Source organism: Myotis yumanensis, unplaced genomic scaffold, assembly GCF_028538775.1.
Source record: "Myotis yumanensis isolate MYYU_CA2020_CCGP unplaced genomic scaffold, mMyoYum1.0.hap1 SCAF_2, whole genome shotgun sequence".
In the NCBI taxonomy this organism is placed as follows: Eukaryota; Metazoa; Chordata; class Mammalia; order Chiroptera; family Vespertilionidae; genus Myotis; species Myotis yumanensis.
Genome location: NW_027223753.1, coordinates 151677598 through 151700110, shown reverse-complemented (window position 1 = coordinate 151700110; position 22513 = coordinate 151677598). Strand labels below are relative to the sequence as shown.

Sequence of the window (22513 nt, the reverse complement as noted above, 5' to 3'; positions counted from 1 at the left end):
GATTCAAAATTTGTTTTAGATGTTAGACTAACACAACCATTTAATAGGTGGCCTTCATATGGCCTATGCAAACCAACAATATATTTTTTTACGAGTTTTTATTTTATAGAACACTTTCACCAGAATGTGTTAGCTCATGTGATCATACCACGATCATGTAAGTGAGGCAAGGATTTTGTCTCCAGGGTGGAATGCCAACAATTTTTAAGGAATAAAGAGTAACAGAAGACCAATTAAAAATTTGGGGGTATTTTAGGAAACACACACACATACACACACACACACATATCACAACATTTCATTTAAAGCATCTTTGTGTTTTTAAAACCAGGGAAAGTTTGCTATTCAAACTTCCATAATGTTTTTGAACATTATCAGATATTTTAGAGAAAGGATAATAGTTGTTTTTTAAAAATTTTTTAAATGGCTGATCCTTTTCTCTAATGAATGATCAGGAAAGCAGAGGTGAGAGGTGACTTCACAGGCAGATATATATCCATGTGTGCACATCTGTGTGCGTAGTTTCTGATTACATCCCACTCAGGTAACAAGGAGCCTGGTCAAAGTAGGACTCTCAGGTGCAGAGCAGCCAGACAGTGGGGAGGGAAGTGGGATGCTGAGCTCTCAACACCTTTCGGGGAGACAATGAGAATCAGGTGTGACCAAGGCCATCCTTAATGTCCTGTGCTCTTTGCAACTAGAGAGTTAGGGTAAAATGCATCGGCCTGAGAGTTGCTTCTGGGGGCAAGTCTGCAGGCCCTGATCTGCAGAAAGTGACAGCTCAGGGCTGGGTCAGTGTATAGGACCCCTCTGCAGTGTCCCTGGTGAAACACCCATTTCTTCCGCAAAGGTGATGTGGGCGCAGAATTGCGCTGTTTGAACTGGAGGCATGAGGATGCCCTTTTGCCGTGGCTGGGTTTCTCCAGGAGCCCAAGTCCTTAAGGCGAGGCATGTTTGCTTGATGCTGATGTCACTCACCTCAGCCCTGCCGGTCATTTCTCTTGCTCCTCCTGCTGCTAGAAGAGTCCTCTCATTTCCCTTCCACCTTGGAGCTGGTCTGTGGGGTAACAGGGCCTTCCGGAGAAGGCAGAGCCTGAGCGTTGAGGTCAACACACAGCAGTGAGATGAAGACACCAGGAATAGGTAAGCACCCAAATTCTGGCCCCAGCGACCTATTAGGAGGAGTGTGTGACAAGCCCAATCCAGAGTCTCTCTAGGGAGGTGAGGAACCTGGAGGAAACACACAGCAGTCCTTCTGAGGAGGTGCCCAGCGGGTGCTGATAGAACATCTGTCCACTCCTCTGCCAGACTCTGAGGAGCCAACATCAGCACAGGACCCTGGACAAGGAGCTGGTGCTCTGAGATGGCTAGAGCAGCAGACGTTGCAGAAGTGCAAAGGGCGCCCACCTCAAGTTTCTGGTGGGCATGGAGGCAGCTGGAGGGAAGGGCGCAGCATCGTTCAGCCATTGCTGGTGGGTCCCAGGTGAGGGTGGGAGGGGCCCCAAGATAGCGAGTTGACTTGATGCAGCGGTTGTCCATGTCTAGTTCAGAGTTGCGACATAAGGGGACAGGGGCTTCTTGACGCTTCAGGGCTTGCCTCTGTCCATAGCCCTGGCTTTCCTGCTGCCTCCACCCTTGCAGGTTTGAATCTCCCCCGCTCCTCTCCTCTCTGTGTGAATATATTCAGAGTTGACTCCACAGAGGGGGAGTGGAGTATTTGGCAGTGGTTACTTTGCTGCAGGCCCTGCATTTTTCATGAAACAGCACCAAGATCGATCGCTCCCTCTCTCCTCTCTTAATGCTGGAGGCTCAGAAGACAGGGATCTGGTCCCTCCGAACCACATCCAGGTCATCATCCAGGGTTAACAAGACCTGAAAGGAGAGGGACGGAGAAATGAAATGAATGCAGTCACAGCCGCAGTAAGTCGTTACTTTCTCTCTGAGACACATGCGGATTGAAACATGTGCCTTTACTCGTTTTCATGTCTTCTGCGGCCTTCTACAATGCCGTGCCCTGAACAGGCACTTATTTTAATGACATAGCTCACTTATTAATTAATCAAGGTCTACCATGTGCTATTCTAGGTGCCGGAGATACAACTTGCAATGACAGAGGCAAAAAATCCCTACCCTTCTGGAGCTTACATTCAAGAGAGGGCTTCAGACATGAAGCAAATACATGAGTAAAACATATGTAGTATGTTAGACAGAAATATGTGCTAAGTATAGTATGTCAGATGGTAGTATACACTAAGGATAAAAGTCAAACTATGACAAGAACATGGAAGTATGGGGTACAGGAGGTAAAAACATGTTGAGAGGTGACTGAGGAAGTCATTACTTTGAAGGGACCATTTAGGTCAAGGCCTAAAGGAAATGAAGTCTTATTGCATAAAGTGTTACTACACATAAAGTGTATCCTCCTCCTCCATTTTTAGGCCCCTCCACCATCACTCTTTCCACATCGAACCCTTCACTCCATTTCTGTCTCTCTTTAATGAAAGTGACTCAAAAATAAAAGCCTTAAGCAAGAGTGAGTATACAGAGTAAACTTCTGAAACTGGCCACCAGGGGGTAGCCCTGCTCCACTATTGAGGCAATAAGGCCAGCAGAGACTGCTTAAAGTGGGCAGTATTGGGAGTCCTGGAGACCTACTCCTGCTATTTGTCATGAACCTGTGCAGGTACCATGGGTTTTTAATTATGAAAGTCAAAATTAATGTGGAAGCATGCCGGAAGTTATCTTCTGAGGATGTTATAATATGCGTGGCTTCTGGGAAGATGTTTGGGTTAAGAAATGAAGGGACTACATGAAAGATTTGGAACTGAAAGGTTAGAAGGCAACAGAGGCCTGGATGCTATCCTGAGCTACTCCAGGAATTTGTAAATGACTTATCTTTACTGAGACTGAAAGGAGGAATGTGAAGATAGCATAAGGAGGAATAGCCTAATGCTATTGAAATTTTAGAGGATGCCAAAAGCAGTGCCTGGGGGATTCTGGCATGTGAGTTCTGATAACCAAATGTTGTGAAGCTTAAGGAAAATCATTTTGTCACTCTGTGTCTTAAACTATTGAAGAATAAAGAAAAATAACTATCTAACCAGAAGATACAATGTAAAAAATGAAACAATCTGTACATTAAATTACAATGCAGAATTGGAAAGGGAAATTAGAAAGGAATAAAAAAGAAAGAGGGTGTAAGAAAGAGGGAAGGAGAAAAAAGACAGAGTACAAGATGTAAAGGAAGAACAAATTAACGAAAAGGTATCAACTCACCAAGAATGAGAAAAACAGGGCAGTGGCAGAGAGGAAGTGCCAGATGTCATGCTCATCAAAGAAATCCAGCAGGACACATTCCCGGTTCTTCTCCCGGGACTCAGCTGGGGTTCCCTGGAAGAAGGTGAGGCTGGATGTGGGCGAGCATTCCCACAGTTCAGCTGTTCAGAGGGCTGAGCTTCCAGAAAGCTACACAAACGCTACTAGAGGCCCGCCTCAAAAAGTTAGCTTCCAAGAAAACATATGTTCACACACACAAAAACTTGCACACAAATGTTCAGAGCAGCATCATTCGTAAGAACCCCAAAGTGGAAACAACCCAACTGTCCCATCAGCTGATGAATGACTAGATAAAATGTAGTGTATCCATACAACGGAATATTATTCAGCAATAAAAAGACAGGAAGTACGATACATGCTACACCATGGGTGAATCTAGGAAACGTTATGCTACATGAAGAAAGTCAGGTTCAAAAGCCACAGAGGATATGATTTCACTTCGAAGAAGTGTTCAGATTGGGCAGAACTATAGAGACAAAAGATAGTTTGGTGGCTGCCTAGGGCTAAGGAATTCAGGAGAAATGGGGAGTTTCTTTTCGGAGTGATAAAATGTTCTAAAATCGATTGTGGCGATTGTGGAGGTGGAGTGTGGAGACTCGCACGTTCTGTGCTTCAGAAATATCACTGATTTCCTAGGCCTCCGCTTTCCAATCTACGAAATGGACTTATAAACCCCTGCACCTGGGTGTTTGTCTATGGATGGTGCTTATGATGAGAAAGGGGGAGAAGATACACTCATCAAGGTTTTTGCACATGTTAAACACTCATTGGGAACAGGATCGTAACACAACACATAAAGAAGGTCAAACGTGCAGAGTCTGTAGGACTTACACATCTATGAGTGCTACCCTGAGAGTGATGACAAGGTGCCATTCATTGAGCATTTGTGTGTGGATATTGAGGTTTTTAGAGAAAGCTTTTGTTTGAGAGGATATCAGAAAGATTAACAGCAACTAGCACATAGAGAGAGGGAAGCAAGATGGTCAGAAGGCAGGTGGAGAGGGACCACACCTTGGAAAAGAAAACTTCTCTTACCTCCCAGCTGCTGAGATTCTGGAAGAAAAAATACAGGGCGGCGGCCCACACCACCGCGGTGGCCACGATGCAGAAGAGCGGGATGGGGAGGACCTTCTCGGAGCTGCGGAGCTGCGGGCGAGAGGCAGAGGCTGCGGGGCTGCCTGCACCGCCAGCCGCGGGCCCAGGCGCTGCGGCTCCCAGCCGCCCCACTTACCTTCATGATGATGTAGAAGGCCAGGTAGAGCAGCAGGTTACCGATGAAGATGCCCAGCATGTAGGAGGCAAAGTCCCTGGGCCGGTAGATCAGTCCAAAGAGGGCGCTGAGCACACGGGGAGGAATTATTTTGCAGCCACGAAGGTGGATTTGTGACATTATTGACTTTTTTCACTTCCCCACTCCCATTTTTGCAAGGAGGGGAATTAAAAAAACACCTCTTTAACATATTATAAGTAACTTTTAACAGATTGCATTTCCTTCAGCACATTCATTTTTAACGATCGATCGTAACTTTCCCATAAGTGGATGCACCATGAAGAATTGCCTTTCCTCTCTGGTTGTAACGAAGGGTTTTCCCTTCGCCCTTCAGTTTCTCACTATTATAAAGAACAACACAATGAATGAATGAACGAACACCTCCAGACATACTGTGCTTGCTTTTGCACTGAAGATTACTTCATTAGACTAGCTTTCAGTACTAGAAGTAGAATTATCCCAATAATTGGCTTGAAACACATGACCAACTTTGGATAGCTGTCTATGGTTTTAAAATTAATACTAAAATTTATTACCTCATCTTACAGTCACCAGGTCTGTGGGGTCTGCCCTAAAAGGGTGGCCCCAAACAGCCCCGCAGGTGACCACTGCCAACAATCGTCCATCTCGACTCATCCCCGTGTAAAGCAGGGGCCCTGCACAGGCATAAGCCTTATCCCGAGGGCATCCCTTGGTGACAGCACTGTGGGGAGTTTCTTCCAGAAGCATATGGTGCCCCAATAAGATTCAAATTGTCCTGAAGAGATTCTGGCTTCCCTGAAGGTATACCTCTTTCATTTTTAAAAAAACATTTTATTGATTTTTTACAGAGAAGAAGGGAGAGGGATAGAGAGCCAGAAACATCGATGAGAGAGATCGATCAGCTGCCTCCCGCATGCACCCCACTGGGGATGTGCCCGCAACCAAGGCACATGCCCCTGACTGGAATCGAACCCGGGACCCCTCAGTCCGCAGGCCGACGCTCTAGCCACTGAGCCAAACTGGTTTGGCTCTTTCATTTCTTATATGTCTTAAAGGGCAACAGAAGTAGAGAGTTATTGTTCCATCAAAGGTCACTGTCCCAGCGGTGCCCATCAGCTAAGAACTACTAGTAAAAGCAGCTAAACTTACTTATCTTTGAGGGATTAATAAATTATCTCACTCATTCTTATATTTTTTAAATCTTCACCTGAGGATATGTTTCCATTGATTTTTAGAGAGAGTGGGAGAGAGAGGAAAAGACAGAGAGAAACATCGATGTGAGAGAAACACATCGATTGGTTGCCTCCTGCATGTGCCTTGACCAGGGCCTGGGCCGGGGGGGCGGGGGGGAACCTGCAACTGAGGTACATGCCCTTGACTGGAATTGAACCCAGGACTCTTTGGTCTGCAGGCTGAGGCTCTATCCACTGAGCCAAACTGGCTAGGGCTGAGAATATGTTTTTATTGATGAGAGAGAGAGAAGAGAGAGAGAAACATCAACTGGTTGCCTCCTTCCTGTGAGCCCTGACAAGCCTTTCTGGTGTACAGGATGATAGTCCAAACCACTTGAGCCACCCGGCCAGACTCATTCACATTTTTTAGTTGAAAATAGGTTGCATAGAATAGATACAGCTAGCAAAAATATACATCTATTGTACTGTTCTATTTTGAGGCCATTTGCAGGAAAAAGGGCCAATAATGAGAGAAAGAAGAGGAAGAATGATGTAGGTGGAGTAGGAAGAATGAGACCTAGGGGGAGAAACAATAGCTAGGAAAGAGACTTTTACACACACACACACACACACACACACACTCTAAGACAAATGACTGGGTAGCCTTTATGGAAAGTTCTTCAAAAATATTTAAAGCTACATTGCATTTTTGCAACTACAGACATAATATCTATCTATCTATCTATCTATCTATCTATCTATCTATCTATCTATCTAATCTATCCACTAATTCGATGTTTGTCTTGTTGAGCAAATGAACTCAATGCTTTGAACTCAACGCTTTAAGAAGGGCTACTATTGGTACACAAGAGCTTCTTAGTGCATTCTTTGCAGGAGAAAAATGCCTTTCTCTCAAGTCTCTAGGGCAAGCTCAATCCTATGGTCTCCTTAATTTCAGATTTGTTTATAAAAATGACAACCAAGGAAAGCTAAACCGCAGTTTTAGAGACATTAATAAAGAGGAAAAAAGGTGTCTTCCTAAGATTACTTACAAGGACCAGTTAATCAGATTCCCCACGACGAGCAACACCATTCTGTCCTGAAAAGGAGGAGAGAAAACACTGAAAACCCCTCAGCCTCAGCCCCCTCAATTTTTAGTGCCCACAGGTCCTGACAAGCTGTAGTGGGCTAAGGGGTCCCCACATTCCTCTTTGTAAAAATCCTCTGATTGTAAACCGTTAGCAGGTGCTAAGGGACCACAGACTAGTGATGCTATTTGGCAGGGCACACGGGGTTCCCTGAGCACCTGCCAAGGTGGGGGCAGTGGTTCAGAGGGCATGTGTAGCTTTCCCAAGGTCACTGCCAGTGAGCTGAGACATCGCTGTGACCAGGGCCCTGATTCCTGTGCTCAGTGTAGAAATGTATAATATACCGAAAACCAGAATGGAGAATTTAAAAAAGTTGTGTTTCAACCACTAAGCAAGATCCACAATTTTGAAAAAATATCCTTGCTCATTGTACAAAAAACAATGCATAAAAAACAAACAAATGTATAATGGGGGCAGTGTAAGTTCCTAAGGAAAGTTACGGGAGTGGCCATAGGTCCCAGTTTGCTTGAGACGGTCTGGCCTGTGCCTTCCGTCCTGGTGCGCGGTCTGGCCTGTGCCTTCCGTCCTGGTGCGCGGTCTGGCCTGTGCCTTCCGTCCTGGTGCGCGGTCTGGCCTGTGCCTTCCGTCCTGGTGTGGTTGTTAATAGTGCCCCTTTCACTTACTCAAGGGAACTCATCTTACCTCCTCGGAGGGTTATTTACAGGGACGCCCCACAGCAGTGATCACTGTTTAATAGTTCTGTACACACCCGCATATATATATTTTCTTTCTATACTAGCAATCTTTCATACACAAACGTGGGGCCATCCCAGCTTGTTTTTTACAAACAAGAAGAATAAACAGCAGGCTTCTTGCCCCTGATGGACCTCAGCCACCTGGACCATCTGGCCTTCTGGATTGGGGAGGCTGAGTGGCTGCCCTGAGCCTATCCCTCCTGCTGTTCCCCCACTCTCTGGGAGAAAGCCAAGGGGTGCGGGAGCACACACATACCATGTACAGAGGCCGGCTGCACTGATGGATGAAGTCCGTGTAGAGCACCATAGCAGCCCTCCGGAAAATCCCCAGATCTGCCGGGGACACAATCGCGTGGTAAGAAGGCTTGGTCAGAGGTAATACAAAACACTCCTACAGGGCCCGAGCTTTTGGGGTCAGGATGATGTCGTCTTCACCTCATAAAAATGGTGCTTTGCTGCTAATAGGTGCACAACCCATGTTTGCTTTAAAAATGGCACCCTCACCTCCCCATCTGTGCTCTCATGGAGGGTGAGCCACACCCCTGGGTGATACTGCAGGAGGGCAAGCAAGATGGACACGCGTAACCGGCAATCACAAGGAATTTGGGTGGCCGGCCAACTCCTTTAGGGTCTCTTCCAGCTAAGTTTCCCTTTGTTTACAGCAGTGGTTCTCAACCTTCTGGCCCTTTAAACACAGTTCCTCATGTTGTGACCCAACCATAACATTATTTTCGTTGCTACTTCATAACTGTAATGTTGCTACTGTTATGAATCGTAATGTAAATATCTGATATGCAGGATGGTCTTAGGCGACCCCTGTGAAAGGGTCGTTCGACCGCCAAAGGGGTCGCGACCCACAGGTTGAGAACCGCTGGTTTACAGTTTCCTCCAGGGGTGTTTCTTTTATAGCAGAGAGGTTGCGGGGCCCACCTTAAAAACACCCGCTCTCTCCAGAGGATGGGGAAGCTTAGCTTGTAAAAGTTCTAATCTGCATTTCTCAAAGTGGATATGAGTCAGTAAGCATTGAACCAAGGGATACTGGGTTTTACTGGTCATGTTCAGAAAGCCCAAACCTGTCCTGGAACAATAATCAAAGGAATGTAGTGAAGATGGGAAGAAAAAGACAGGAAAGATTTTTTCAAAATGCAATCCTCCAGAAGGAAACTGTGAGGGTGCATGCTATAGCTGCTATGGGAACAGAGACGGGATCCCAGACGTGATCTCTTCCTCTGAGCTGTCCACACTGTAGACACCACATGCAAGCTGGGCAAGCATCCCGTGCGGGTGGATCCTGCTCTCTTGTGAGTGCTACCCTTGGGGTCAATGCAGCCAGCCTTCACTATACTCTTAGCCACACAGGGGGAAGAAGGGGGCCCGGGGCATGCCCATGCGATAGCCCAGAAGCCATGCGCAGGCTGGGTGGGAGTGATCCTGGCCTCTGAGCCTCTCTCTGGCTCCCCGCCCACCACCCTGTCCAACCTGGAGGGAGGTGTTCTGTGGGCTGGCAGGAAACCCGGAGGGTCACATTGTCAAGGAAACAATCTAGAACCCCGTGAAGGGCTGCTGGACATTACCTGTGTCAGACACCTCTGAGTCAGTGGAAAGCAGAGAAGACATGGGAAAGAGAAAGATCTGTAAGAAGGTAGCCAAACAGGTAAACTCCTGGTTATTTTCTTTTTCTCTCTGAATGGATGACTTGAAAGTTATGTTCTGATTAGAAAAGTAATGTTGGCTCATCATAAAGAACAGAATTTTTCTGCCTGTCTCAGACATTCAGAAATGTACTGTTTCTCCAGGAGGGAATCAGATTTCTCTCTGTGTCTCCTTTTGTGTCCCGCTTCCAGTTTATAACCCACTCTGATCATGAGCACTCCCAGGGGTCCTTTTCTGGGGTCCTGGCAGCACGTGAGTGACCTGGGCAAGCAGTTGAGCGGTTCTCTGTTCCACGTATGCAATGCTCTGCCTCACTCCTGTTGCCTTTCCTGTGTCCATGTTTATTTTCACGTGTGGCCCCCAGGGCCACAGAGAAAGAAGCTTGTGACCTGAGAAAGCAAAGGTCGCTTATGAAATGGGCAGAGAGGTGCCTCTGTTCACTAACTCAACTTCCTGCCTTTGGACTAAATCTAGAAGCAGTCGTTGTCACAATGAAATAGAGTTTTCCTTTTGACTCTGGTAAGTCTATCACCACTTGGGGAAGACTCCTGGGTGAGGAAATTGAAGCTATTCCATTAAGCTGCACACTGGCTCTCTCTGCCTGCCCTTTCAGACCTGCTTTCCACGCCCGGGCCTGCCCTGCGCCGCCTGGAGGCTGACTGGACATCGGTGGGTTTCCTGGCCCTGCGTGGATTTGGACAATGGGAGACCCCGGCAGGAGACGGGAGGAGCAGAGGAAGGAGAGCGACCTCAGGGTGTTTACCTTCCTGGTGCCCTCCCTGTGTCTGTCAACCAAAGGTCACTGCTCTTTTCAGAGTGGCTGCCTCCCCACCATGTTCCCTTTGCACGTCTCGGTAACTGTGTCCTGCCTGTCCGTTGGGGTTCATGGAGAGGCAAAGCTTCTCAGCTGCCAGCCCAGGGTGCCCTGCTACCCTTCCCATTCTTCTCTACCTGCTCTTGTCCTTTGCATAGTCCCTCTGTGAGCAAATCCTCCTCAATCTGTGTGTGACAGCTTTTTTCTGTTGAGACCCTGGCAGGTATATGCTACCTGGCCATAATGCATTAACTTTCTCCTTTTTATAAAGATAACTAATTCAGCATTGCAAAACTTATGGCGTATAAGTGGTATAAATGTGGTATAAATATATTCAAGACTCCTCTATGTGTTAATGGTCATCATTACACATGAGTAGGTCCCGCTTATTCGTGGCTTTGCTTTCCGCAGTTTCAGGTACCTGCAGTCAACCGGGGTCTGAAAATAACATTTTTTAAAATTTGTTTTTTTTTTGTTTTTTTTTTTGAGAGAGAGAGAGAGAGGGAGAGAGACATACATCAGTTTGTGTTCCACTTATTCATGTATCCAGTGGTTGCTTCTCTACGTGCCCTGCCTGGGGATTGAACCTGAAACCTTGGCGTAGCAGGACGATGCTCTAACCAACAAAGCTACCTGGCTGGGCCAGGATCTGAAAATGTTAAATTGAAAATTCCAGAAGTAAACAGCCCATAAGTTTTAAATTGTGCACTGTTCCGAACAGCGTGGTGAAGTCTGTGAGTCCCAGGAATTTGCTTAGACGTGACTCCACGTCTGCACGCTGTACACCCACCGCCTGCCAGTCACTCAGTGGCGTCTTGGTCATCGGATGGGCTGTCCGGGTGTTTCGGTGCTTGTGTTCAAGTCGCCCTTATTTTACTTCATAATGGCCCCAAAGCGCAAGAATATTGACGCTGCAATTGGGACATGCCAAAGAGAAGCCGCAAAGCGCCTTCTTGACGTGAAAAGGTGAGCACAATAAGATACTTTGAGAGAGAGACCACATTCACATAACCTTTGTTACAATAATTGTTATAAGTGTTCTATTTTCTTATTAGTTATTATTGTTGATTTCTTGTCATGCCTAATTTAGGAATTAAACTTTATCATAGTTATGCATGCATAGGGAAAAAACATAGTATTTATAGGGTTTGGTATTATCCACAGTTTCAAGCATCCACTGGGGGACTTGGAACATATTCCCCGTGAATGAGGGGTGTGGGGGACTACTGTGTCTGAACTCAACTTTATTTTCCCAATTCTGAGCGAACCCAGAAGCTTCAGCTTATTTTCCGTTTGCAAGTTGACTTTGTATGACTTAACTCACCTTTGAGTCTGGGGGATGGGAAGTGACCAGTGCACCAAACCAAACGCTCTACACAACCAGCTAAAGATGCTTCCCTGGGGAGCTGGAGGCACGGGCATGTCAGTGCCAAGGGAAAACCTACCGGCCATGCCAAAAAGGAAGCCTGAACTGCCAAAATAAGACAATGTTTTATTAGGTCTACTCCTCATAAACTAGCCACTTGCTTATGTAGAATCACTTGGCAAGAGGGGTCTTGTATTTCAGAGGCCCTCATTCCTCACTGAGTGAGGAGTCTGCAGGGCAAGGGGACTACTCCTTCCCCTCCAAGGCCACATTCTGAATTCCTGGACCTTAGGATTCCCTGCCCAGAAGGCTTTGACCCTGATCTCAGAGTCTGCATAGCCCCGTTCCCGGGTCTATCTTCTGCGGGGGGCGGGGGGGGGGGGGGGTGGGGGTGGCGGGGCGGATGACACCATTGGAGCATGTACTTCCAGGGGCAAGGAGTGGCCATTTGGATGTAGAACAAGGGTGTCCACATGCATACCTGTGAGACCCCTTAAGATGTAGGATAGAGACAGAGGTGGGAAGAAAAGAGGGAGGGGCTGGGGACCAGCTCTACAGGAGAGCTATGTTCTGAGGAACCGCGAATTCTAAATTAGAACCTGGAGCATCTAGGTTATAATGAAGGCATATTCTATTTATCAGTTTGTTGGCACCTTTCTTGTCTTCCTTTTCTTCCATGAATTTAATAGTTTTTTTTTTTTAGTCTGCTTTATACCTTTAAAATTTATATATATAGCATATGAGCTTTTACTTGCAATCTTTCCTTGGGCTCTGCAAATATGAGGAGTGGGCCTATGCTTATACATATATAATTTTTTCTTGACATAGCCCAAAGAATATTTGTCTGTCTTTATGGGCCTCAAAATGGCAGGTGAAATTTAAATGCTCCAAGATGACTTGAACCTGCTCCCACGTGTGATGACTGACCAACAGCAGGCCATTGCTGATATCTGTGGGACACTCAGTGTTCAATGTTCACATGGTCAGAGAGAGTCCAGGAGGTATCCTGCAGCTAACATTGGCAAGTTGGTCTCAAATTTCCAGTCCCAGAACTTGAAAAGAATATATAATTTATTCTTGATAACCATTTATCATGGTTAAAGAAATGGCCCTTTTAAATGCCACAAAACAAACAAACAAACAAAAAAACATCCCCCAGGTAGAATTAGTGGTATGGTAATCATGCTGTTCTGCAAATGCACTTTCAAAGTTTGGTGGATTGCAAAGCTTTTGGGGATGCCTCAGCTCTCAGGTGTGGTGAGTGTAGTTTCTCAGGTGACTAGTCTTTGTGATAGTTTACTGCAATCCAGTGAAGGAGAGGAGGTTTTGGAGAGAATATACGCTATGAAACACAATACAGAATTCGGAGCATGTATTCATGATGGCTGGATCAGTGAGAACAGTGTTTTCTCAGTGTGCTTAGTATTACGTAAAAGGCGACTCACCTATCTTGAAACGACCCATGTAGTAGATCTGGGTGCTGAGGGCCAGAGAGGCCAGTATATGGATCGCAGAGAAGATGACCCAGAACCAGACGTCATTTTTTCCAAACACCTAGAAGAAAAGATGGAAGTTGCCTTCACCTGCGGTTTTCCCCAGAGAACTTCTAAGATCAGCTCCCTCTCAAATCGGCATAAGGAGTCAAAAACCAAGCTGTGCATGACTTTGTCCCCCTCGCCTCCGCCTCCCCCCCGCACTCCACCTCATCCCCTTCACTGACCTCACAGGGGTCTTACTATACCCAGGGTAGGAAACAGAATGGCTACCTGGACAAATAAAAATGGAAATGGGAGAGGCAGCTGAACAGCAGTGGTGAAGGGGTGAGAGGTTTAAAGTTGAGGACTACTGCTCTTCAAATAGCTGCAGACAGGTAACACTTGTCCACGCATGTTTAGAAAGTGGTTTCTAATCTCTGAAGTCAGTCTCTCCAGTCTTGTACATCCCTACTTCAGTCTCACTCGAGTGAAGTCCCAGCTTTAGATTAAAATTCTTCAGGGGTAGCTTTACAGGTGCCAATCACATTATAAAAAATAACTAGCCATATAAGTAAATAAAATGCCACGAATGGATCAACGATGAGAGTGTCATGAACCAAGGATTATGATTAATTCAATTCTGTTCACCTGAGCTCCCCAAAACAAACAAACAACAAAAAACCTTCCAAGAGGGTTTGTTCTGAAAGGGAGGCTGAAGTCATGGGGAGGGACGCACCACTCCGAGCACCGTGAGTGTGATGACCAAGGCGAAGGAGGCGTAGGCGGCGTAGGCGCTGGCGTTGATGTCTGGGTGGCGGGTCTGGTAGAGCTTCAACATGCAGAGGCCAGCGATCATGTACATGAAGGAGGTGTCTGCAGGTGCAGAGGAGGAGCCAAGGCCATCAGGATCCAGTAGGCAACAGACAGATTTCTCCTCAGCCTCGGAAAACCCCCTCCCTTCAGCCCTTGGGGTATCCATTGCCCTTAGACTGTGTGGAGACCTCCAATACGCCTGCCTTGCAGGCATGTTCTCTAGGCAACCCCCACATACGCCACTTCTGAATCCCTCCAGAGAAAGCTGTTCCTAGTTCACAGAAGAAACTTACCTGATGACATGACAAATAATTGATTATTCCCACTCGCAGGGGTGTTTGTGTTTTGTTTTTTTTTTTTTTTTTTTAAATATATTTTATTGATTTTTTACAGAGAGGAAGGGAGAGAGATAGAGAGCTAGAAACATCGATGAGAGAGGAACATCGACCAGCCGCCTCCTGCACATCCCCCACTGGGGATGTGCCTGCAACCCAGGCACATGCCCTTGACCGGAATCGAACCCGGGACCCCTCAGTCCGCAGGCCGACGCTCCATCCACTGAGCCAAACCGGTCTCGGCGGTGTTTGTGTTTAAACGCTGGTGTTGGACAACAATAACAGAAAAAGCCCTAGTGGTGACAATTAAGGCAGTGTGACAAGAAAATGAATCTTAGGTGAGCGTAGGAGGCCCTTCTCAGCATCCAGAAACATAACCACACTGATGGCTACTCCTGCATAGCTTTATAGGCTAGGGATTTCCCTTCAGCTAGAAATTAAATGTGGCTTAGCTGCATGAGAGTTATGGAAATGCAAGTGAAAACAACAATGCAATATTCCATGTTACTAAACAATCTAATAAGAATTTAAATACCTGACAATAACACATGCCAGTGATGATGTGGGAAATGGGAACTCTCCCACAGCTAGCAGGAGTGGGAATTAATGCTCTGGAGAGAAACCTGTCAGCCTTTGGTAAAATAGAAGATGCCCATCTTCCATTGCAGGTGACCCCTAAATTCTACTTTTAGGTACCCCAGAGAACCTCTTTCACATATACACAGAGCTGAATATAAGGATGTTCATTGCAGCACTATCTGTAACAGCAAAATGTTGGTAACGTCTGAAGGTTGTTCAATAGAGGAATTGATAAATGTGGTATATTTTTAGTACAGAATATGACAATCCTTAAAAAAAAATGAATGAACTAGCTGTCCTTGATTCAATATTGATAAATCTTGAAAACATATTATTGGATGAAAAAAGAAGGTTGCAGAACAGAGTGTAGTAAATTAATATCAATTTACTATAAATGTAGTAAAACTATAAAAACAAACTGGAAGAATAAATACCAAATTAATCATAGCTGTTGCCTTTGGGGAAGGAAAGAGGGAATAAATTTGGAAAGTAGTTCAAACAAGAAGTTTACACAATATTTTATTTCTTAAAAAGTAGATTTAAGTCAAATATTTTAAAATATTGGCGTTTGTTCATTCTGAGTGGTGAATGATATTGTTCTCTATAGTTTTCCCTCTTAAAAATGTTTTCTAATTTTAAAAAATTAAAATGTGACTGAGAGCCCTGGCCAGTTGCTCAGTGGTTAGAGCTTTGGACCTTGGACTGAAGGATCCGGGTTGGATTCCTGGTCAAGGGCATGTACCTGTGTTGCAGGCCCGATCCTGGCCTGAGTTGGGGCGTATGCAGGAGGCAACCAATTGATGTGTCTCTCTCACATCAATGTTTCTCTTCCTTTCTCTCTCCCCCCTCCCTTCCACTCCCTCTAAAAATCATTGGAAAGGATATCCTTGGGTGAGGATTAAGCAAAAATAAATAAATAAAATAAAATAAGACAGAGAATTTCTGTGGTGTTCTAAGTTAATAGCCAGAGGCTAGAGCACAAACATAAAAATGACTGTTTTAAAAACCTTTCTTCTTGAGTACAGAGGACATTGTTAATTGCCTACCACCAGTATCAGCTCTTCCCTCCTGCTTCCTGGCAGCAGCTCAGTGCTAACTCAGACTTCTTAGCCTTGCTTTCAACTCAGAAATGCATACCCGTCAAGCCAATTTGCTTTAAGAAGGCAAACCTCACCCCTGGTTCCAGGGATAGGTCCCATTGATCTAAAGGTAATCTCACCTTCTTTGCCACTGTGATTAGTGTAGCAACCCAAGTCTGAGCTAACTAGCACATAGGGAATGATTCTGGAATGGGCTGATGACTGTTTAAGGAGTTATAGGAGTCTTATCCTGGGCTGTGGTGGAATGTTATCTGGGGGGCTTTTAGAAAAGACGTTTCCATGCTCTTAAACGAAGGCTCCTGAAGCTGTGTCCTCCAAACATTGTGGTGTGGAGACAGGAAGCCAGGATCAGCTGTAACTATATTTGCCATCCTAAGTTCCCTGACAGCCTGAGAATAAAAGCAACAGGTGAGAAGTGGAACGAGAACTACTAGCCCTTTCCGCCTCTGGAGTTTCAGGTGGTGAGCTGAGCTGATAAATGTCCTTATTATTTCATTCAATTTGAATTGGTTTTTCTATTACATCCATCCCAAAGCAATCTAACTGCCTAATTAGGCCAAGTTACACTGAAGGACCTTTCTAGACACTAGTTGGTGAGTTCTACCTGACTTGCTGCCTAAGATTAGCCCACGGCTCACCTGCAGATATGGCCATGAGATCGACATTCAGTCTTAGGAGTTTTCTAGTCTAAAACATGATCAGAGAGAAAAAATGGTACAATGTGTTGTAACCATGCCCTGTAGTGAGGTGCCCTCAGGTCACTTTAGCGCATGTAAAATGTTTAATTCTTGCAGGTATGACCTTGGCATTTTTGGGAGGGTCCCAGGATAAGACTCCTATAACTCAAATCCGTGTAGTTGATGTAAATTCTAATTACCAAATTGGAAGTTGGAGTAATTAGGGCAGATGTGGTAACAAGCACTGAGCACTCCTTCCATCATCAATGCGATGCCCATAGCATAGAAGAGACCAAAGTGTTTGGGAATCCCATACTCCTGGAAAAGGAGAAAGCGTGGTCAACAGAAAGATACCAGTGAGTGACATAGCACAGAATCTGAAAGCCCAAGCCTGGCCTCAAGCATCGTAAACCATCATCACCACCCATAAGATGTTCTTCCCCTTTGTAGATCCGGTTTGGAATCATAACCCTTGTAGCTCCCACTTGTGATTCACCCACCCTCTGCTCACCTTGGCAAAGATGTCCTTGGCATCCAGGGCTCTTCGATGGAGAATGTCCCGGCGCAAGACTATCAGCAGGAAGAGGAAGCCCAGGAGCACGTGCCCCAGGTTACTGAGAATGTTATTGAAGGCACTAAAGGGATGAGAGAGAAACCATGAGAGAGTCAGGCAGTCAGAGAGATTTAGAGAATGAACGCACGAATTAGCGAGGGAACTCAGCATTCTCGTTTTCCACCACTAACCTTTTCATAAGATTCTAGGACTGGAAAATCATCAGAGATCGTCTTTAACCTTTTCATTTTAGGATGCCAGGCCTGTAAAATGTGGCTGCTTGCTCTCAGGGGTGCCCACTATGCTTCCCTATTTTTTAAAATTATATTTTTATTGATTTCAGAAAGGGAGAGGGAAAGAGATAGAAACATCATCGATGAGAGAGAATCATGAATTGGCCGCTTCCTGCACGCTCCCCTGGTGGGGATCAAGCCTGTGACCCAGGCATGTACTCTTGACCGGTATCGAACCTGGGACCCTGTGGTCTGCAAGCCAATGCTCTATCCACTGAGCCAAATCCGGCTAGGACTATGCTTCCCTATTATGCTCCCAATTCTCTCTGGTCCCATGGGCACTGGCACGGAATGAATCCTGGGAAAGAGAGATGCTTCAAAGATGGGCAGTTTGGGCAAGTGTTTCAGCTACAGTGTGAGAGGGAATTCTCATAGATGGATCCGTGTTGTGTCAACACTCAGCTCTGAAGGTATGAATATCAGGATGTTAGCTGGTCACAACCAGTGGCTTTAATTCAGAAAACCTGTTCTAGAAGCCAGGCTCCCAACTCCCAGGCTAATGCTCTTTCCACTTCTGGAGGCTGCAGCATGGTCTTAGGGGCAGCAAGTGTGGTTCAAGTTCCTACATCACTGACAGCTGAGGGACCTTCAGCAAGTCCTTACCTTTCTAAGCCCTAGCATCTTCATCTAAAAAGGAGGATGGCGACAGTAACACTGTCTACCTCATGAGGTTGTTTAATGGATTGAAGGTACTTGCAGCTCATGCCCGTGGAAAAGTGTCATCACAACTAGGGACCTGATGTTTCCAAAAACATCCCTGCCCTCACCTCAGCAGATTATTTTTAGGAACATTTCCTGACGCCTCATACAGGAATGCGAGAAGCATGTCTGGTCTCAACTTCTTGATTTAAATTCCTCTTTATCCATGACTGGGGTAGTTTTCCACAGGTGTTTTTAGTATTTTTTAAAAACTGAGATTGCAACATTACACAGAAAGGCCTTTCTAAAAGCCTCATGGGCAACCGGTGGAGTGGGCTTACCTCAGGACGCCCAAAGGGTGAGCACAGAGGAAGTTGTAGTAACAGATGTCCTGGTTTCCAGTGACATTTACCACCTGCAAAATCAAGAGCGAGAAGCGGAGATGCAGTTTTTCTCGGTCCCCTGAGCCAAGCCTGAAATCACAAAGAGCCGGACTGCTCACAGTGATAGACTGTCCGTGACTCACAGTGCAACCAGCACTCCTTCTCCTCAGGCTGGGTCACTATCTGCCACCTCCCCTCAGCACAGGCACATTTCCTTTAGGTGCTACCATCTTGCTTTGAAGTGAAATATTCTGTCTTCCTCATTACACGGCCTCAAGGTGGAATTCAACTGAGTTTGTTTCCTTTGTTCTCATGATAAAAGGAGTATCAAAGGATGCTAACATTGGGACATGCCTATTAGGACTGCCATGATATGTCCTATTTTCTAGATGAATGCTGGGAGGACATGAAGCTGTCCCATCCTCTGTGAAAATAACCACAGTGCAGGTAGACACGAGGATATGGTGTTCAGTTTTCCATATTTACCACCGTCTCTATCATCAAGAATCTTCCCAGACCACAGTATAGATATGTCTTCTGACAGGGCCCCAAAGTATTCAGAGAATATTTAGTTTATAAATTGTGGTATTCAGACCTCATAAAGTACTTGTTCTCATAATGCAGTACATGCAGTAAATACGAAATTGGCTAAATATTATTAGAACTTTGGTTCTCAAAGTTGGCTGAACACTGGAATCACCGGGCATTTAATAAATACTGATGGCTAGTTCCACTTTAAGAGACTGTCATCCAATTGCTATGGGGTACAGCTTGGACACCGGGATTTTTAAAAGTTCCCCAGATGTTTTTAATGCACAGCAAAGTTTGAGAACCACTTCACTGGAAACACCTTTAGCTTTGTGCTAATCTAAATGGACTTTCTCACAGAGAATAAATCCTAGGGAAGGTCACTCAAGTGACCTGGACCCTTGGATTCTATGAAGGAGTTTTAGGGATTCTTAAACTATTTTAATTATTATTTATGTTTGTTTATTTTTTATTTTGTTTTCTTTTTATTTTAATATTTTTTTTAGTTTTATGAAGCTAGTTTTACTTTTATAAAAAAAATATTTCCCCTTAGTGAGAGGGCACAGGCTAAATGAGACATCAGGCATCTTTGTTTTGACCTGGAAACTTATTTACTCATTATCCCATGATGGTCAAAAGTTCAGACTGGTAAATCATAGGCACAATTGGTAGATACTATGACTGAATGAGTGCAAGGTAATAATTTCGGATTGGTAGACAAAGCAATACAACTGGTCCCAAGCCTCTCTCTGATAAAACAATTGGGAATTAGATTTAAAGATCAAAGATGAAGCATTGGAGAAGTCCAATTAGAACCCAAATGGGAAATTAATTTTTGGACCAATCCCAAGTTATACCTTTCTCTGTACATCACAGCAAAGCTCTCTCCCTGCAGTATGAGAACTTGGGTTCTGGGGTTCAGGGCAGCACTTACTGTCTGGTAGGTGATGACCAGCTGGATCACAGGTAGTGCATAGAACACAGCGATAGTGATGATATTCCTATGCAGGCGGAAAGAACCGGAAATAGCTATTTCCAAATTAACAATGAAATCTTCATTCAAGTTTTTTTAAAAAGAATGCCTTCACACCATAACTCCTTAGTCAACTCACAAAAGCAATTAGAAACTGATAATGTGGTTCTTGTTTCTCCAGTCAGTTGTAAAGCAGTGTAAATAATACTTTCTTCTGTTTTAACCAAATTACTAATGAGAATCTATCGCTTAAGGATGTTGTTAGAGGAAACATGGTCAGAATGCAAGTCATGGGAGATGGATCACACAAAGGAATGTGGCTCTCTTAGATTCCTCTTAGTTCCAAAATGAAGGTTCCACTATGAAATTCCACGTGGCCCCCACTGTCCTTTGTTTTCCTTTAATGTCTGAATCCAATTAAAGGGGAAAATAATTGGGAAGAGAAAGGAATCAGAAGATCCGTCAGTGTCAGCCTGGAATTTTGAGGGGAGGGAGAGGCCCTTGCCAGGCAGCTCAGCCTCTCAGCTCTAAGGGAGGTGGCATCAGTGTGTTTGGTTATCCTGGGGTAGTTTCTAGCTACCCTGAGATGCTCTAGGCATCTAGTCCCTGAAATTCCTGGTTCGTTCAAGAGCAAGGCCTGGTGAGGAGAAGAGGAGATGGCCGCAGATTAGCATGTCTCATGCAAGGTAGTGGCATTAATGTTATTGTTGCATTAGCCTCTTGGAAGAGAATTTGGTGTGCTCCCTGCACATATGGGAGCATACTACCATTCTTATTTTTTCCTTTGTATTTATTTAATTTAGGGCTGGTTGCCTTTTATAATTTATTTTTCCTATGGAATGTGGCATGGATTCTTGAAACACCTATATCTATGCCTCATTAAACATTAAAACCTGTAATATAAGTGACTGTACCATATACAAAAAAACTTCAAATTTTGATAAAGATAACTATGGCCCTCTTGGTCATCTACTTACCAAAAATAAATCTTATATTTTTTACTGATGATTCTCCGGTCCTTCCTGGACAGATCTGACAGGTAAAGGAACATCTGGGAAGCCAAATAAAAAGAGAATGCAAAACTGTACTTGCATTTTTTTCCCCCATAAGATACAAAGGAGAGCTTTACAAATTTCAGTTCAATCCCTTACTAGGTAATTAAATTTATTTAACAAGATTTTTCTTTTAATCTTGCTTATCCCAGCATACCATAATAAAAATCTTAGTATTTCTTCTTGGACTATTAAGGATCCAGCAGCTCTACATGGCTTGTGGATCAAGTATTTGTACACGAAAATCCCCCACATGCCACATCTAGGATTACATAATGTAAAACTAGTGGGAATCGAATTCTTCTTATATCTCAAGAATTGATTTCCCAGTTTTCAAAGAGGTCCACAGTGTGGTTCTTGAATTGTAGGACTGAAACTGTGCAATTCACCTCATACACCTTCCCAGATAAACACAATATAGTAAGTATACACCAGAAAGAAGCACACTTTACTCCTAAAGGATGATACGCACAGAACCAGAAAGTCTTTCCCAGCTACACCCTTCAGTGAATCTGTTCTTCCATCTGGTTGGATCCCTCTCTCCTTTATTGTCCACAAGCTGTCACTTCAGACCCTGAGGGTGTTCTGATGCTCTATTCTCTTTAATGTTCTCATTTTCTTTCTCCAGACAGAAGTGCTAATTAGAGGATTGCTCCTAGTCTATAGTTATAGTTTATCTAAAAAGCCCTTTGGGAAATACGACTTTCGCCTGAAGGAAAACAAATAAGGACACAAAGGCATTGCTGAAGTTGTAATCAACTGCCCTTCAGAGAGGACAGCCAGGCAGAGGTACCTTGGTCCGGATGACGTTCTTATCACTCTCAATGTCTGGCATGGTGTCGAAGTCACTCTCCTCCACGGAGCTGTCCGAGTCTGACTGGTATGGCTGCCCCCCATCAGAGGAGGACACCTGCCTGCCGGGACTGGAGCTCGACTCATCTGAAACAGAGAACGCTCATCTGCCTTCCAAAGTCCAGAAGAAGCCAGGTTGCCCATTCTTCTCTGCGAAAAGCACAGTGCTGACTCAAACTAGTAAAAACTAACACTTTACCCACAACACATGGCCTTCCTCTCAATTTCTGCTCAACGAACTTTTAATGTTCCTCTTCTATTTTTAAGAATATAAAGACATCTGCTCTGTTAACGATTGGTTGCAAAGATAATATGCTATATTTCCTGTTTCATATTCAAAATATGAACATAAATATATAAACATATGCATGCACATAGTTATGTATAGCATCTACCACATATACTTGTCAGCACACCCATATCCAGCAGCTCTACATGGCTTGTGGATCAAGTATTTGTACACGGAAATCCCCCACATGCCACATCTAGAATTACATAATGTAAACAACATTCTCAGGAAGAGGAATCCTTATGTTCCCGTGAACACTTCCCAGAGCAGATGGGAATTTGTGCAGCTTGATGAACACATGTGCCGAGCCTACTTCCGCTTTATTTTTTCTGTTTAGATGGCTAAACAGTAAAAAAAGCTCCTGCTCTGGCAGAGCCAGAAATAAGTCGCCTGCACTGAGCCTACATGCTTCTCAAAGTTACAGAACAGTAGGGAAGTGGTACAGGATCCCAGTCCCTCCACACTGAGATTTGAGGTGCAGCATTCATAGGCCAATCAGCGTCATGGAAGTGCATGGAAGCGTCAAAGCACTCCTG

The 22513-nt window shown here is 44.8% G+C and overlaps 1 protein-coding gene across 2 annotated transcripts in view; it reads right to left on the bottom strand.

Moving 5' to 3' along the window:
- SIDT1 (SID1 transmembrane family member 1) overlaps positions 1–22513 on the bottom strand; it is an 83090-nt gene continuing 60577 nt past the window's right edge. The window contains exons 12-26 of one of the 2 annotated variants that reach the window (XM_070406213.1): positions 21630–21775; positions 20762–20835; positions 19746–19812; positions 18242–18315; positions 16927–17050; positions 16616–16733; positions 13648–13784; positions 12882–12990; positions 9178–9192; positions 7860–7936; positions 6813–6859; positions 4568–4673; positions 4372–4482; positions 3277–3390; positions 1–1872 (exon numbers count right to left, since the gene is read on the bottom strand). In XM_070406213.1, coding sequence (XP_070262314.1) covers positions 1810–1872; positions 3277–3390; positions 4372–4482; positions 4568–4673; positions 6813–6859; positions 7860–7936; positions 9178–9192; positions 12882–12990; positions 13648–13784; positions 16616–16733; positions 16927–17050; positions 18242–18315; positions 19746–19812; positions 20762–20835; positions 21630–21775 — 1382 coding nt within the window. In that variant the 3' untranslated portion in view covers positions 1–1809. The remainder of the gene's footprint in view (positions 1873–3276; positions 3391–4371; positions 4483–4567; positions 4674–6812; positions 6860–7859; positions 7937–9177; positions 9193–12881; positions 12991–13647; positions 13785–16615; positions 16734–16926; positions 17051–18241; positions 18316–19745; positions 19813–20761; positions 20836–21629; positions 21776–22513) is intronic. The other variant, XM_070406215.1, reaches the window with a different exon arrangement.